General features: G+C 42.5%; 1 protein-coding gene across 1 annotated transcript in view; it reads left to right on the forward strand.

The window, feature by feature from the left end:
- The window catches only part of LOC147665610 (period circadian protein homolog 3-like), a 321,666-nt gene extending 320,424 nt beyond the window's left edge, over window positions 1-1,242 (forward strand). The window contains exon 18 of the mRNA XM_086949648.1: window positions 1,088-1,242. Within this exon, the coding sequence (XP_086805774.1) occupies window positions 1,088-1,242 (155 nt within the window). The remainder of the gene's footprint in view (window positions 1-1,087) is intronic.
- Window positions 1,243-15,411: the final 14,169 nt, after the last annotated feature.

The raw sequence follows: 15,411 nt of genomic DNA on the forward strand, positions 1-15,411 counted from the left end.
TTGTGCACCTTGTTAATCAACCCCCTCTCATACAATCCGGCCATAATACAACCATTCTTTTTTTTCACTAAACACACAACAAAACACTCCCTACACTCCACCAGAAAGACTACCGCTCCCATCTACCAATCCACTACCAACCCTCATAACCCCTGTTCATCCCATCTCATGCTACACATACACTCTACTCCAGCACACATCCCTACCAACTTTCTCATTCAAGATCCTCCCTAACCATTTCTTTTTATTTAGATCCTACACATGAACTCACTACTCCAACATCACACATCACGACTCCACCAAAACATAACAGACAAACACATCAAAATCTCATTCACACATAATTAACTACTACATTCGTCACAAAATTTTAAACAAATATTCACTCAATTAAAACACCAAATGCAAACTCCACTAATACACAACACTCACAAACCTGCCTTTCATCCATGGTACAATTTAGAGCCTTAAAACGCGACCCTCATGCTCCACCTCCACCTCCACCCCATCCCATGCATCATCATCCCTGAATGCAAAAGACATAAACAACACACCTTTCTCCATAACCTAGCATCTCCTTTTCTATTACACAAGACTACACTACAAAAACAACTCCACAGTCCACCGCCTCACTCTCAACCAGTATCCCTACCACCCACAAACACATATACACATAGACACAACAAAATGCCTCTTGAAGCAGTAAACATCATCACCTATAGTACACCTACTACAAGCTCAAAGGACCATAATCCAAATTCACACCATATCCAAAACACAATATTTACACTCCTATCTAATAAATGCTCAATTTCTTTCTAAAAACAAGTACCACATCTTCAGCTTACTCACAGACACAACCTGACTTACTCTCCATAAGAGAATCATGGTTGGGGGATTACATGAAACTTTTCCTCCAGGCTATAAATTATCACAGAAAATTGCATAGGCAAAAGAGGAGGTGGACTAGCCGTTCTGTTTATGGAAACAACAGATCTCACCAAAGCTGAGGATGTTTCCATACAATATTGTGAGCCCCGTGTAACCCTACACTAACTTTCTCCTGTAATCTCCTTTCTCTTTACAGATGAGCACCCTAGCAATGGAACATTCACAGACACATTTCTAGATACAGTTTCAAACCTTCTTACTCTGTATTCAAACCTGTGTATCCTTGGTGACCTAAACAAATGGATGGCAAACCTAGTATGCCCCACCCCAGAACTTTCATCACTGGCCTAGACACAGTCACCCTACATCAAATCACCCCCAAACCAACACACATCGCCAGACACATCCTAGATAATATTTTTGGCAATGCAGCCTTCCAACACAAGACACCACAGCCCACCATACCTACGCTCAATCACATATCAACTTTAGAACAAACTGAATTTGGGGGGCATAGAAACCTAGTATGCCCCACCCCAGAACTTTCATCACTGGCCTAGACACAGTCACCCTACATCAAATCACCCCCAAACCAACACACATCGCCAGACACATCCTAGATAATATTTTTGGCAATGCAGCCTTCCAACACAAGACACCACAGCCCACCATACCTACGCTCAATCACATATCAACTTTAGAACAAACTGAATTTGGGGGGCATAGAACATGACTAACATCTAACCCAGAACTCAACACAATAAATGCAGTTAAAAAACTCAATGAGTAGCTCCAGGTAGCTTTTGATATCTTGATGTCAATAAAAACAACAAAACATGACAAAATCAAAATCAAGCCTCTTGGATGAATGCTGAACTAAAAAAGATAAGACAACAAATCGCAAAGCTGCAGTGCACCTTGCTCAAAACACTCAAGGCAAACTACATGTACACAAACATTACAGAATGTTCAAATCAAAAATCTAAATAGCAACAAAAACTACTATTCAAAACTAATTCATAATGCAAAATGTGCAAATAAAGAATTTTATAAAATTCTTAAAGCATTTCAAAAACATATATGCACAGAAGAACCCCATCCTGTTTCTCGAGTTGTTTGCAACAAACTGGCAAATCTTTTCACAACCAAAGCAGACATGTTGGATTCAAATTTAAGCAAAAAGAAAACCACCAGCACCATCTCACTTTCAACAATTCCCTGAAAGAGTTAACACAGTTTCTGCATACTGTCAACCAGCTATCAGCAAATTTTTGAATCTTGTTAAAGCAAGTAGTCCAGCCGGCAGCCCCTCTCACCCTTGTCTACCACAAATACTGAAAATAATCCTTTTATCAACCTGTGTCGCCAACCCAGTTAGAACACTCATCCTTGAGCGTTAACAAAATAAGTTTTTCCAGAAGTCTTAAAAAAGGCATACATACTTCAATTATTAAAGAAAACAAACCTGGTCCCTCAAGACCCCAACAACTACATACTTATGGTAAACTGGCCATTTCTGGAAAGAGCAGCCTTCACCCAAATGTCGCAATTCATTGAAGATAGTTCCATACTTTCCAACTTTCAGACAGGATTCTGTCCAGGAATATGCACCAAATCTGCCTTAATCACCATCTAGGATGACCTTAAGAACACAGCAGACCACAATGGGGCTGCTGCACTGCTTATCCAAGGCCTTTTAGCTACCTTTGACACTGTTGATCATGACATTCTAATCCAAAGACTCCATGAACCCGGCATAGAAGGTACTGCTTTTGATTGGATCATATCATACCTACAAAACAGAACAAATGTTATCCATACTCCTCCTTTCTAACCCAAACTCTACGTTGTAAAAGCAAGAGTCCTTCAAGGCTCTATCATCTCACCCCTGCCTTTCAACATCTACGTGAATTGATATCTAGCAATGATCAATGATTTGCAGTTCACCGGTTAAAACTGCAAAGATGACACACAAATACATCTTAAACCGAAAATGGCCCAAAGACATTGGAAACTCCAAACTCTTTGCTTGCTCCTGAGCTATTGATCATCGGATGATATGGAGCCACCTCAAACTGAATGGGTCCAAAACTGAAATATCTGTGGTCATTTGAAAAAATATGACCCACTGTACGACTGGCCTGATGATCTGGTGACTACCACTAAAAGTATCCAAAGAAATTAGGAACGTCGGAAATTCTATGGACTCCAAACTATGACTGAATGTCCAAGTGTGTATGGAAGCAAGATCAAGCATTATTACTATGAAAACTCTGCAACACATCTTTCCCCACCTGTCATTTCCACACAAGGTGCAAGCCACTATCTCTAAACTTGACTACGCTAATGGCCTATACCACGGATCACCTCTATCAACTATGAAAAGACTACACAGAACTCAGAACTCCGCTGCCAGACTCCTCCTACATATTAAGCCAAGAGCGCACATGTCCCCTGCCTTTAGGGCCCCACAGTGGGTACGGAGTGCCAGAATATCCACTGTCCACCTGCTTTGCATCACCCACAAAGCAATACATGGCAAATAGCCACTTTTCATCAGGAAGAAAATCACCAAATACATAAAACAAAATAACCTTCCCTCCAGACTGGCGCTCAACTCAAAATACCAGCTTACAAAAAAATAAACATTTGCAAAAACAATAGATCTTGCAAATGAAAGCTATTGGCTTTAGCAATGTTTTGTAGCCATGTTGTACAGCAGCGCAGAACCTAAGCCGTGTGACTAAAACTAATCTAAAAAAGAACTATGAGGCAGCCATGGCTAATGTACCTTTTTTTTTTTTTTAAATGAATTGGCACTGGATGCATCATAGTCCATTTATTATAATAATTTTTTTAGCCATGCTGATCAGCAGCAAAGCTGCTATACAATATGGCTATGAGTCATGGCCACAGTTGGCAATGCCCATACTGTACAGCAGGCACAAAAGACAAGGATAGAGCAAATAGTTTCAAAGGTGAGACCTTTTGGCTTTGCCAATGCTTGTTAGGTCTCAGCACAACACCCCTGTGATTCTGAACAAATCAGTTAATCTCCCCATGCATAAAAAAGAAATGAAATGTAATTTGGAAAAAAATCCTGCACACAAACGAAGCAATTGCGTTATATCCATGTCTTGGTGAAAATGCATGTGGAAGCAACTAACGTTGGTTTTCACAATAAAAGCTGTTGTGACAATAAACGTCCATTTTAAAGGAGAAAAGGCTTCTATGATGTGTGTGTGGCATAGTAATACATCGCTGCAAATAGCAAAAGGTTCAACAAGCAACAGGGAAGAAGAAAAAATAAAAATAGTACCTCAATCACAGCGTAATCAGTGGAAGGACAGCAATTTTACTGAAGCAATGAGTACTTGGTCCATGCTCCACCCGGAAGAAGAAGAAGTGAAGCCAGCATATGCTGGCCAATTAGAATGCAGCAAATAAAGAGTGACAATGAAGGCAACAAATGTTAAGCATGGGCGGTTTGAAAGCCCCTTGTTAACAATGCGTCTTACAACTGAGAGCGCATGCAGGCGAGGCCTAACCATGGGTGGAACACCTTTCTCTGTCTAACTAGCCAATCTATTGAATTAATTACCCCCAAATATAAGATACACAGACAACCATTGCAGTTTCAGAAACTGACTGGTGAGTTGTCTCTTCCCTACATGACCGCCATACTCTAAACACAAAAAGTGCAGCAGTACAGCAATATTATGCATAAGAAACCAAACAATGCATACACCTCTTTATTAAATGGAAAGAAATGCCCATATTCTGTATATCCAAAGGTTTTTCATGTCCATCAATGTGGGTTGCAATAAATATATGTACTTTTATATAGTAATATTATGTATTACTGATTGCCCCTGTATCAATTTGTGTTACTACCTATGACTAAACTTGTCATGTAATGCTGAAATTCGTTTAGATACCTGTAAGGATGTAACAATATATTTTAAAGATAAAAAACCCAATGAAAATATACTATCTATATTTATGCACAACAAACATGCATGTTTGACAGTCTAAATATTATTATATTTAAATGCACATGAGTATATATACATAGGGATATCGATCTATCACCGCTGGCTAGCGTGCTTGAATCATGTGTGGTCAGAGTGATCTCGTACGCTGACGGCACTCAGCTTGTGTTTTCATTTAAAGATGACTCTGACGCTACCTTTTCCAACTTCAGACGCTGCCTGAGCAACATCTCATCATGGATGGCACTCAACATTCTCAGGTTCAATTCAGATAAAAACTGTGCTGTTCTTTATTCAAAAAGACCCACCTCTACCTTTACTTTGGTGGCCTCCTGAGTTAAACCTTCTCCCTGTACCGGTGAACTCAGCTAGGAACCTGGGTTTTCAATTCGACAACGAATTGTCATGCAAGGCTCAAATAAATAAGGTCACCTCTGTGTGCTTTAGTAAGCTTCGCATGATTCGTAAAATTCTCCCTTTTCTGCCTATGGACACACGTAGGACCGTCATTCACGCTCTTATAACATCACACTTGGACTATGCAAACAGTATGTATGTGGAAGCTCCGGCCTATTTGATTAAACGTCTGCAGATTGTGCAGAATGCAGAGGCAAGGTTGATATGTAATATCCCCTATCGTCACTCAATCTCCCCTCATCTGAAGAAGTTACACTGGTTGCCTGTGACTAGCCGCATTCAGTTCAAATCCCTGGTCCAGACATTTAGAACGATGAAAGGTCAAGGGCCTGCATATCTCAGAGCCAGGCTCAAGCTTGTCCAGTCCAATTGATCACTTAGGTCAAATCATCAATGCCTCCTGGGCCCTCCCCGTTTTCGTAGCTCCAGAATGGGGGGCAGAGCTTTTGCTGTTATTTCTGCTAAATCATGGAATAGCCTGCTACTATGTCTCTGTATGATTGAATCAGAATGCCTGTTTCGGCGCAATTTAAAAATCTGCCTGTTCTCCAACTCTTAGCCTCGCTAAGTTACTCATTACTGCACTCTGTCCGTAGCGCCGGGACACCCCCGTTGGGGGTAGCTGCACACTTTATAAGCTTCAAAAATAAATAAATAAATAGGGATCAATTCAATGCACATAAAATATTAATTGTACTGCATGTATGTGTGCATGGAAACATATTTATAATTATGTGCATATATATTTATATATGTGCATTTCTCAATGCAAAAGTATATATTAATTAACGTTGCTTAACATGCATATAGGCCATACATAGCTTATAAGTATTTGACTGTATGCTTATAGGTTTGTATATTGTTATGATAACATATCTGTCACAAGGTATTAATAATATTATATTATAATTTTATAAAGTTACATGTCAGTTGCTTTCTCCAACGCCGACTTCTCGCTTGATTACTAAGCCGAGAGTCTGAACCTTTAAACCGGAACAAGTGCTCCTTAAAAATTGATTGAATCTGTGTTTTTTTTTAAACCGTATCTGTGCCTTTTTTCAAAAAACGAATCTGTGCTTTTAAAACTGGACTTTTAGAATTGCTTTTAAACATAGCACTCGCTGTTTCTTACCTTGCACTCGCCTCCACCTGGGGTCTAATGCCGGCATCCCAGTCCACCACGGGGGTTTCCCTGCTTGTTGTGGAGGGTGCCGGCGCCTCTGATTTTCCACACCTGGCAGCTGGCGGTTGTTAGGGTCGGAGCCATTGGTCAGCACTCTAGCACTCCCAGCACTTTTTAGCTGGCATGCCTTTCCCCTCGCGCATCGTGCGCGCCGTCAGTGTGCCATACACAACAGGTGATGGACCGAATGTGGATCAATGTCACACACTCACCCCAGTCCAAAGATCTGGGCCCAAATCCATTGTTTTTTTGCACTCCACACCACCCTGGGTTAGACAACGGCGATATGCAAATCAGCTCTGACCCTGTGCCCCATGGGAACAGTCCAGTCCGAACTACAAAAGCCATGTCCTTCTCAGAACGGAATCAAGCATCCGAAGACCGGACCGGTTTCGAGGTAACACCTCTCATCAGCCCGGCTAGCTTGACTCCAAGTGGTGTGGAGTGCCTGGGACCCACGTCTGGGCATCCCCAGCGCACTTAGGGCGGAATATGCAAACACAACAGGTGATGGACCGAATGTGGATCATGCCATGGGGCACAGGGTCAGAGCTGATTTGCATATCGCCATTGTCTAACCCAGGGTGGTGTGGAGTGCAAAAAAACGATGGATTTGGGCCCAGATCTTTGGACTGGGGTGAATGTGTGACATTGATCCACATTCGGTCCATCACCTGTTTTTATTGCAAATCCCGCCAGTGTGCCATAGGCAAGCCCGTCTGCGCCCATCCGCCGGGGCCAGGGGCAAACCATTATGCCCATTTTACTACCTACACAGTATCTGAGCTGAGACACTTACACTGTAACTGGCCCATCAGCACTAGTACCAGGGCTTTTATTAACAAAATAGGGATCATGAACCTCAGAGACTCCTTCCCAGAGTTCCCTGCCCCTCCTGCCGAGCAGGGTTCTCTCGTCACCCATAAGGATCCTTTTGAATCTACCACCCCCGAGTTTCAGGCAGAGGGGACCATTGTAATCAGCTACTTAAACACCTACTCTATGGTGAGGCACCAACTCAAAATCTTTCAATTACTTGATTCTGACAAACCGAACATACTTCTCTTGGCTCTCCTGGCTCACTACCGAGTCTGCCCCTTATATCCCTGCAGCAGTTACCAAAGGCTATTACATACCTCCGGCCAATAGGCCCTCGGGTAAGTCCGGGGGGCGGGGTGGCACCTAATATCTATCATAAACTCAAGTTTACTATTCTAGGGATCGCTGGTATACCCTTGGTTGAGAGCTTCACTCTGAAATTTGAATCTCCCAAGTCTCCCTTTATCTGTGCTCTTTTCTACCGACCTCCCCACCACATGCCCTCATTTCCCCAACTACTAGGCGAATGAATTTCCCAACTAGTCATTAACCACACCAAGATCATTATTATTGATGACTTTAATTACTGGCCAACTGATGCACATGAGAGCGCCAGCTCCGTAGAATTCACGGATCTCCTATCAGGTATGAATTGCATCCAACATGCGCACAATGCCACCCACATTAAGGGACACATCCTGGATCAAGTCTGGACTTCCAACCTAGAAATCACACAACCACTAATCTCCCCATGCACATGGTCAGACCATTACCTCATCACATTCACCATGTCCTGCACCCCCCTTACTAAACTTTCCCTGATGGGCAATCACCTGGCTAGAAACTGGAATTGGGCCAATATTGGCAACTTCTGTACACTACTAAAAGCCACATTACCAACTGAACAAGATTCCCTCTGCAATCAGGCAATAAGCATCAAGCAATGGCTTGAATCAGCCACTGACAGCGTTGCCCCCCTTTAAGAGAACCAAACTCAAACACCCTCATGATGCTCAATGCTGGTTCTCTGATGATCTGAAAATAAAAAAACTGGCACTCATCCAAGCCGAGCGCAGCTGGAGACGAGATTATGCCCCAGACAAAAAAGCCATCTATGTAACCCTGCTAAGAAAACTATAAAGACACTATCGTCCAGACTAAGGCAACATACTTCTCCTCGAAAATTTTGCACTAAGACTAAGGATAACTTCTCTATAGTCGACGAGCTTGCACAACCTGATAGAGTGATAGCAAAACCTGCCCCCTCACAATCACTATGCAACTCCCTGAACTCGGATTTCATTGAGAACATTTCCACCATTAAAAGCAGCATCCCTTCTCCCACACTCTCAACTACCTCCCCTATTACATGTAAAAATCCCCTTGTATTGGACCAAATCCCCCTGATCTCCAGGGTAGAGTTTCTTGTCCTACTAAAAAAAGTTGGATAAGGCTCCCCTACCAATGGCTGCCCCACACATCCTACAAGAGGCTTTCCTTACCTGCCCAGACCCACCCCTCTCTCTCCTCAACAACTCCCTTAAACAAGGCATTGTCCCAGGCACCTTTAAACATGCTGAAATTGTCCCAAACCTGAAGAAACCGAACGCTGACCCCTTGGTCCTAAGAAACTTCCGCCCAATATCTTTACTCCCCTACCTTAGCAAGATCTTAGAGGCCCACATAACTAACTGTCTTATCTCATTTATTGAGCACTCTCAGTTCCTCGACCCCCAGCAGGCAGAATTTAGACCAGCACAGTCTACGGAGTCAGTCATCCTAGCAGTTATGGACGAGCTTAGGAGAGGAGCAGATAAAAAGATCACCCAGGCCCTGGTACTTTTGGATCTGTCAGCTGCTTTTGACACGGTCGATCATGATCTCCTGATCGATCGTGTCAAATCAAAGCAAAAATAGCTTTATTCGATTGTTGAATAGCAATCATAAAAGCACACAGTTATAAAATACAAAGTCAATTTCATATTATAAATCACAGAAAAAGCACAATGTGAAAACGTATTAAATATTACATTATTACCTAATTTGAAATGAAATAAAGCCGTCAATACTGTGCAAAAAGAGCATTTAAGTAAACATACGTTTCCTCCAATAGACAACTTTTTTTCAGTAAGGTTGTGTGTTGTAACGTGGTATTTCCCTCTCCCATGTTCCCCCTCCCTTTCCCCACCCATTGGTACACTCTGTGATAGAACGTTGGAGCAAAGCTCACCTTAGAATGTTGGTGAGCCCACTCTGGTAGTTGGCACTGAAGGATCTGGATGCTAATACACTTCTTCTTGCCACAACTCTTGTTTGTGTAGCATCCTTACAAATTGGCAACGATCACCGTGCTGGGGATGGTCGGATCCTTCCCCCAGTTTATTGTGCCTACTACAAGCGGCGGACAGCGGTTGTGGGCACCGGTGCACCGAGTGGTTTCCCACGGCAAGTCCTTGCCTTACCTTCATTTCTGGAATGATCACTGGTGTGCCTCACCTTCTCCTTTGAAGTGTCATCGTGGGTCCCGCCTCCTGTACTTCACTTAGCTGATCTCTGGCTTTTGAAGGGCCGTCCGAGTAGCGGTTGACAAGAAAAGCAGTTCTGTGTGTCCCGCAGCTCCATGTATTCTGCCTCCTGCACATCTTGTAGCTGACCTCCTGGCTATTGAGGCGTTTCCGGAGCAGCGGTTGACGCAAATGAGCACCGCCTGTCCGACCTCTTTGCTGGAGCGGCGTCATCGAGGTAGGAGTGCCTGATTCATTCTCCGCCCCCTCGCAACGTCAGTTCTCTGCCGAGGAATACTCGTTTCCTCAATGCCGGCGATTAATTCATGAATGACAAGAATTAAAGTTTTGCTGTGGCGTCCCTTCTATTCCAGTGTCAGTTTCCTGACTGACGGTTACCATTTTACTTCAGTTTCCTGACTGACGGTCATCACTTCAGCCGGTAATGATCAATTTCACTCCTGCCCATTGTTTCCTCATGTGAGTTCTTCAGCTTTAACTCTCGCATCTGTGGGAGTTATCAGCGACAGTGAAGTGATTGATTTCACGCTACGAGGAAGCTCTACGTTACTTCAGGTGACATCGTTTGATTTCCACTGACAGGCTCAACATTACTTTAGTACTGTCTGCGACAATTCTTGGAGGGAGTTCTAGTTACAGGTCCATGCTTTTCATATGATTTTGTCTGCAATCCACCTGGGAAAAGTTAATAATATATATGCTGACCGCTGCCAACAGTTTTTTTTCTTCACTGATTGGCACAGTTGTGACAATTGAATTTTGTTTCCCATTTCGTTCAGACACAGTACTATTTGTGTATAATCTTCTGTACTACTGATTAGTGTATTTTCCCATTGTTAATTGTGTCGGCAGTTTTATCTTCGCTGATTGGCACAGCTATCACACCATTTATAGTTACTGATTATTTCAAATGAATTTTCGTAAACTATTACATCGACCTGCTTTTTGATCTATTCCTGCATGGTTATGTTTCTATGGTTGCCAACAAGCTCATTCCTACACAATTCTACCTAATTCTTTCCTACTACTGTGTTTTTCTACTTCAACTATTATTCTACTCTCTCTATTCTTTTTCTTATTTATCTTTTCTTGCCTTTATTTTCATATTCTCCTTCTTTTTCTCATTTTCACTAATATTTCGTACCTTCTGATCATTCCTTCCTTTCACCATGTCTGCATGTTCCATGTCCCAGCCACCACCATTTCTTGATGATCCAGGTGACCCTCTTATTCCCTGGAAGAAATGGTTGCAATTGTTCGAATCATATTTGATTGCAATTGACGGTGACAGATTTTCTGTGGTGCGCAAACAGCACATTTTACTTCACAATCTTGGCAAACAAGGGAGAAATGTGTTTGAAGATTTGCCTGAGGTGGTTGAAGGGGTTGTAGATCCAGATGCGGGTGGTGAGGGAGCTGTTCAACTTGATGCATTTGAAAGGACTGTAAAGAAATTGGAAGCACAATTTGGAGAAAGAATTAATATAGTTCTTGAGCGCCATAAGTTTTTTTTACACACTCATGAGAAGAATGAAAAAGTAAAAAATTATATTGCTGTGTTAAGAGGGTTAGCGCCTACCTGTGAATTTGGTTTGCTTACTGAATCTCTTATCAGGGATCAATTAGTCAGGTGTACGAGTGAAAAGAAAATTCAAGAAAAGCTTTTAGCTGAAGCTCCTGGCTTGCAAAAGGCTATTGATATTGCTATTAGTATAGAGCACACAAACTACTGTATGAATGAAATTAGGGAAGCAACGGATGTTAAGCAGGTTTCTGATAATGGTGTGTACAAAGTAATTAACAAAGACACCAGACCTAAACCATTTCCACTAGACTCAGACAGGCAGGGTGCTCAAAATAGCAAACCGAGATGTTTTAGATGTGGCAACCCAAACCACCTAGCCAACAATGTCAAGTGTCCTGCAAGGAGTGTCATTTGCAGCAATTGTAAAAAAGGGGTCATTGTCAAAGGTTTGCCATGAAAAGAGAAACACTACTCACATGGTAGTCCAAGATCCGATACCACAAACGAGAGAAGACATTGTTTTCCAAGGTCTGAATGTAGGGGAAAATGACACTAATTCTTATCCTAGTTGTGAAATTTTTCTGGACAATGTTTCTTATGAAGTCTTTGCCGACTCATGTTCCCCCTACACCCTTATAAATGCAGCCTCTTTTCATGCCAATTCCGGTGACAAAGATTACAATCTTCTACCTCCTGATGTTAAACTAGGTGGATACAATCGGGATTTAATACCCCTAGTAGGCATGTTATTGATGCACATCAACTTTAAGGACAGGTCTACTCTGTGGAAAGTATATATTACTAAATCAGGGTCTAACCTGTTAGGGTGGAAACACCAAAAAGACCTTGGTAATAAATTAGACCCCCAATGCACCTGAACATGTGTTACTCATTGACAGACCATGTATGGGAAAATAAGTTTGTGAAAAATTTCCAGAAGTATTCACAGATATGTTGGGGCAGCTTAAAGGGTTCCTCCATAAAATAAAACTAAAATCAAATTGTAAACCGGTTGTACACAAGGCTAGATCGGTCCCCTTACTGTTAAGAGAACCTCTACAAAAAGAATTGGACAGACTGGAAAACAATAAGATCATAGAGCACATTGAAAGCTCAGAGTGGTTCGCCCCCATTGTGGTAGCTGCAAAAAAGGGGTGGGGGGGGGAGGCATCCGTCTCTGTGTTGACCTCAGGGATTTAAATACGAATATTTGGGTGGATAGACACCCCCTCCCAAACATCAACGAAATGCTGACGGTCATACAAGAAACCAAATATTTCACGGTTTTAGACCTATCCTCAGCTTACCACCAGGTGGTCCTCCATCCTGATTCAAAGCACCTTACTTCTTTTATAACTCCTTTTGGTGCGTACCAATTCTCAAGACTACCGTTCGGGCTTGCTTCTGCAGCGGCTGTGTTTCAGCGTGTAATGCAACACATCCTTCAAGGTCTTGAAAAAGTAATTTGTTTCCAAGACGAAATACTTTTGTATGGAGCATCGGAATATGAACACGACACGATCCTGAAAAAGGTGTTGACTAAACTCAGCAAAGCTGGTTTCACGACCCAAAAAGAGAAGTGTAAAGTAGGTGTGGAGTCCATGGTGTACCTAGGACACATGATATCCAGTGAAGGCATTAGACCCAAAGAACGTTTAGTGGATGCTGTCAAATTGGCACCAGCTCCTGCAAAAAAAGATGAATTGAAATCCTTTTTAGGCTTGGTGGAGTATATGTCAAAATGTGTTAAGAACTTCGCCGATCAAGTCCAACCCCTCAGGGAGCTACTCAAGTTAGGATCTAAATTTGAATGGAGCTCAGAACATCAACAGACATTCCAACATGTCAAAGATGCCATCTGTGATGCCCCGATCCTGCACACTTTTGATCCCAATGCCAAGACGACTCTCTCAACTGATGCCAGTAACAAAGGACTAGGCGTTTCTTTAACCCAAATGGCGAATGGTGAAGAAAAGGTGATAGCTTTTGCCTCCAGGACCCTGAAAGCTGCGGAAATCAATTATTCCACGATCGAGAAAGAAGCCCTAGCCTGTTATTGGGCTATTCGTCATTTCAAGTATTTCCTATGGGGGATTCCTTTTCATTTGATAACGGATCACATACCTCTACTCCCCTTATTTTCCACCAAGCTTCTAGAAAATACCACGCCACACATTGCTAAATGGATTCTAGGGCTCCAAGGATTCAATTACTCCATGGTGCATATCCCTGGTTCAAAAAATTCAGTGGCAGATTGCCTGTCGAGATTGCCATTGGTGGATGTTGATCCCAGTATGGATTCTTTGGAGGGAACCCTTCTCTCGATTGAAATTCCTGCTATCAAAAAAGACGAGTGGGAAAAGTCACTGTTGGAAGATAACACACTCATCAAGTTAAAAGAGGTTATATCCTGTTGTTGGCCTAAAACCAGAAGTGAGGTACCTGAGGACATCCAGAATTTTGATGGATGAATTATCAGTGGTGGATGACCTGGTTTGCAGAGGCAACAAGATAGTTCCCCCTGTGGGAATGAGAGATCGTATCATCCAAATCGGCCATGAATGTCACCCTGGACGAAACCTGACTAAGAGCAAGATCCGGCAAAGTTATTGGTTCCCAAATATGGATTCCATGATTGAAAACCAAGTAAAGAATTGTTTGGCTTGTTGAGCTAGTGATAAATCCAAGGTTGTCCGCAAGGCCCCCCTCATTCCTATCTCCATGCCCTCCAAACCTTGGGACAAACTTGGGATGGATATAATAGGGCCATTAAATCACTTACAGTATTCCCAAAGATTTATGTTTGTTCTCATCGATTACCACTCGCATTGGATAACAACGAAAATGGTTTCCACCATCACCACCACCTCTTTAATCGAATTCCTTAAAGAGATTTTTTCCAGAGAAGGTATTCCCAGCGAATTGATTACAGATAATGGGGTACAATTCATTTCTGATGAGATGAGAGTTCCTGGCTAATTTGTCCATTGCTCACATCAAATCTCCACTTTACTCCCCGAAATCTATGGGTTAGTTGAAAGAGCAAACAGAATGCTTAAAGAGACTATTCAACTTGCACGGTCGCCTCAAGAGCCGGTTGAAGCGAGCATAAGGAAAATGTTGAGGTCATATCACATTACCCCTAATTCAGTGTCTGGAGTTTCCCCGTTCATTTTACTCAAGGGGAGGAACCCTGGTTCTAAACTTATGCACAATTGGTTGAATGGAGGATCACCGGTTTGGGTAGACAGGAACGCTGTGTCAGAGAAGGTAGAAGAACATCAAGCGAAATACAGAGACAGCTATGATGCGAAATGGGGCACTTCTGACAACAGAGATTGGAGGGTAGGGGATTGGGTGGTAGTCAAAAAACCCACACTGCTCAAGTCCAAAGCTTCAACCTTCTCGAGACCCCTTAGAATTAGGAAGGTTCATAATAACTCTGTTGTGTTGGAAGATGGAAATTTATGGAGCATGGATAACTTGGCTCGCTGCACTAAGGTTCATGTCTCAAAGCCACCTGACAATGGTGACTTAGGGGACATGCCCAGAGCCCAAAGTGAAGCGAGATACACACGCCAACGCAGATGCCCTGTATGGCAAGCCGATTACTGGATGTAATGTATATATTGTAACCTTTTCTCTGTTGCCTTCTTCCAACAGGTTCCGGTACATTTGTATTCACTGTATGCTCTTCACTTGTGCTCCCCTATAAAGGGAGGTGTGTTGTAACGTGGTATTTCCCTCTCCCATGTTCCCCCTCCCTTTCCCCACCCATTGGTATACTCTGTGATAGAACGTTGGAGTGAAGCTCACCTTAGAATGTTGGTGAGCCCACTCTGGTAGTTGGCACTGAAGGATCTGGATGCTATTAAACTTCTTCTTGCCACAACTCTCGTGTGTGTAGCATCTTTACACTGTGGTTATTAGAACACCACTTTCACAATCTAAAGATTGTAATAACAATAGAGCCGGGCGACATTGATGTAGTCCCAACTGTTTTAAAAAAGGCACCAGCAACAGCCGCCTAACAGTAGCATAAAATTTACAAAATAAAGT

This window comes from Lissotriton vulgaris, unplaced genomic scaffold (assembly GCF_964263255.1).
Source record: "Lissotriton vulgaris unplaced genomic scaffold, aLisVul1.2 SCAFFOLD_771, whole genome shotgun sequence".
Lineage (NCBI taxonomy): Eukaryota > Metazoa > Chordata > Amphibia > Caudata > Salamandridae > Lissotriton > Lissotriton vulgaris.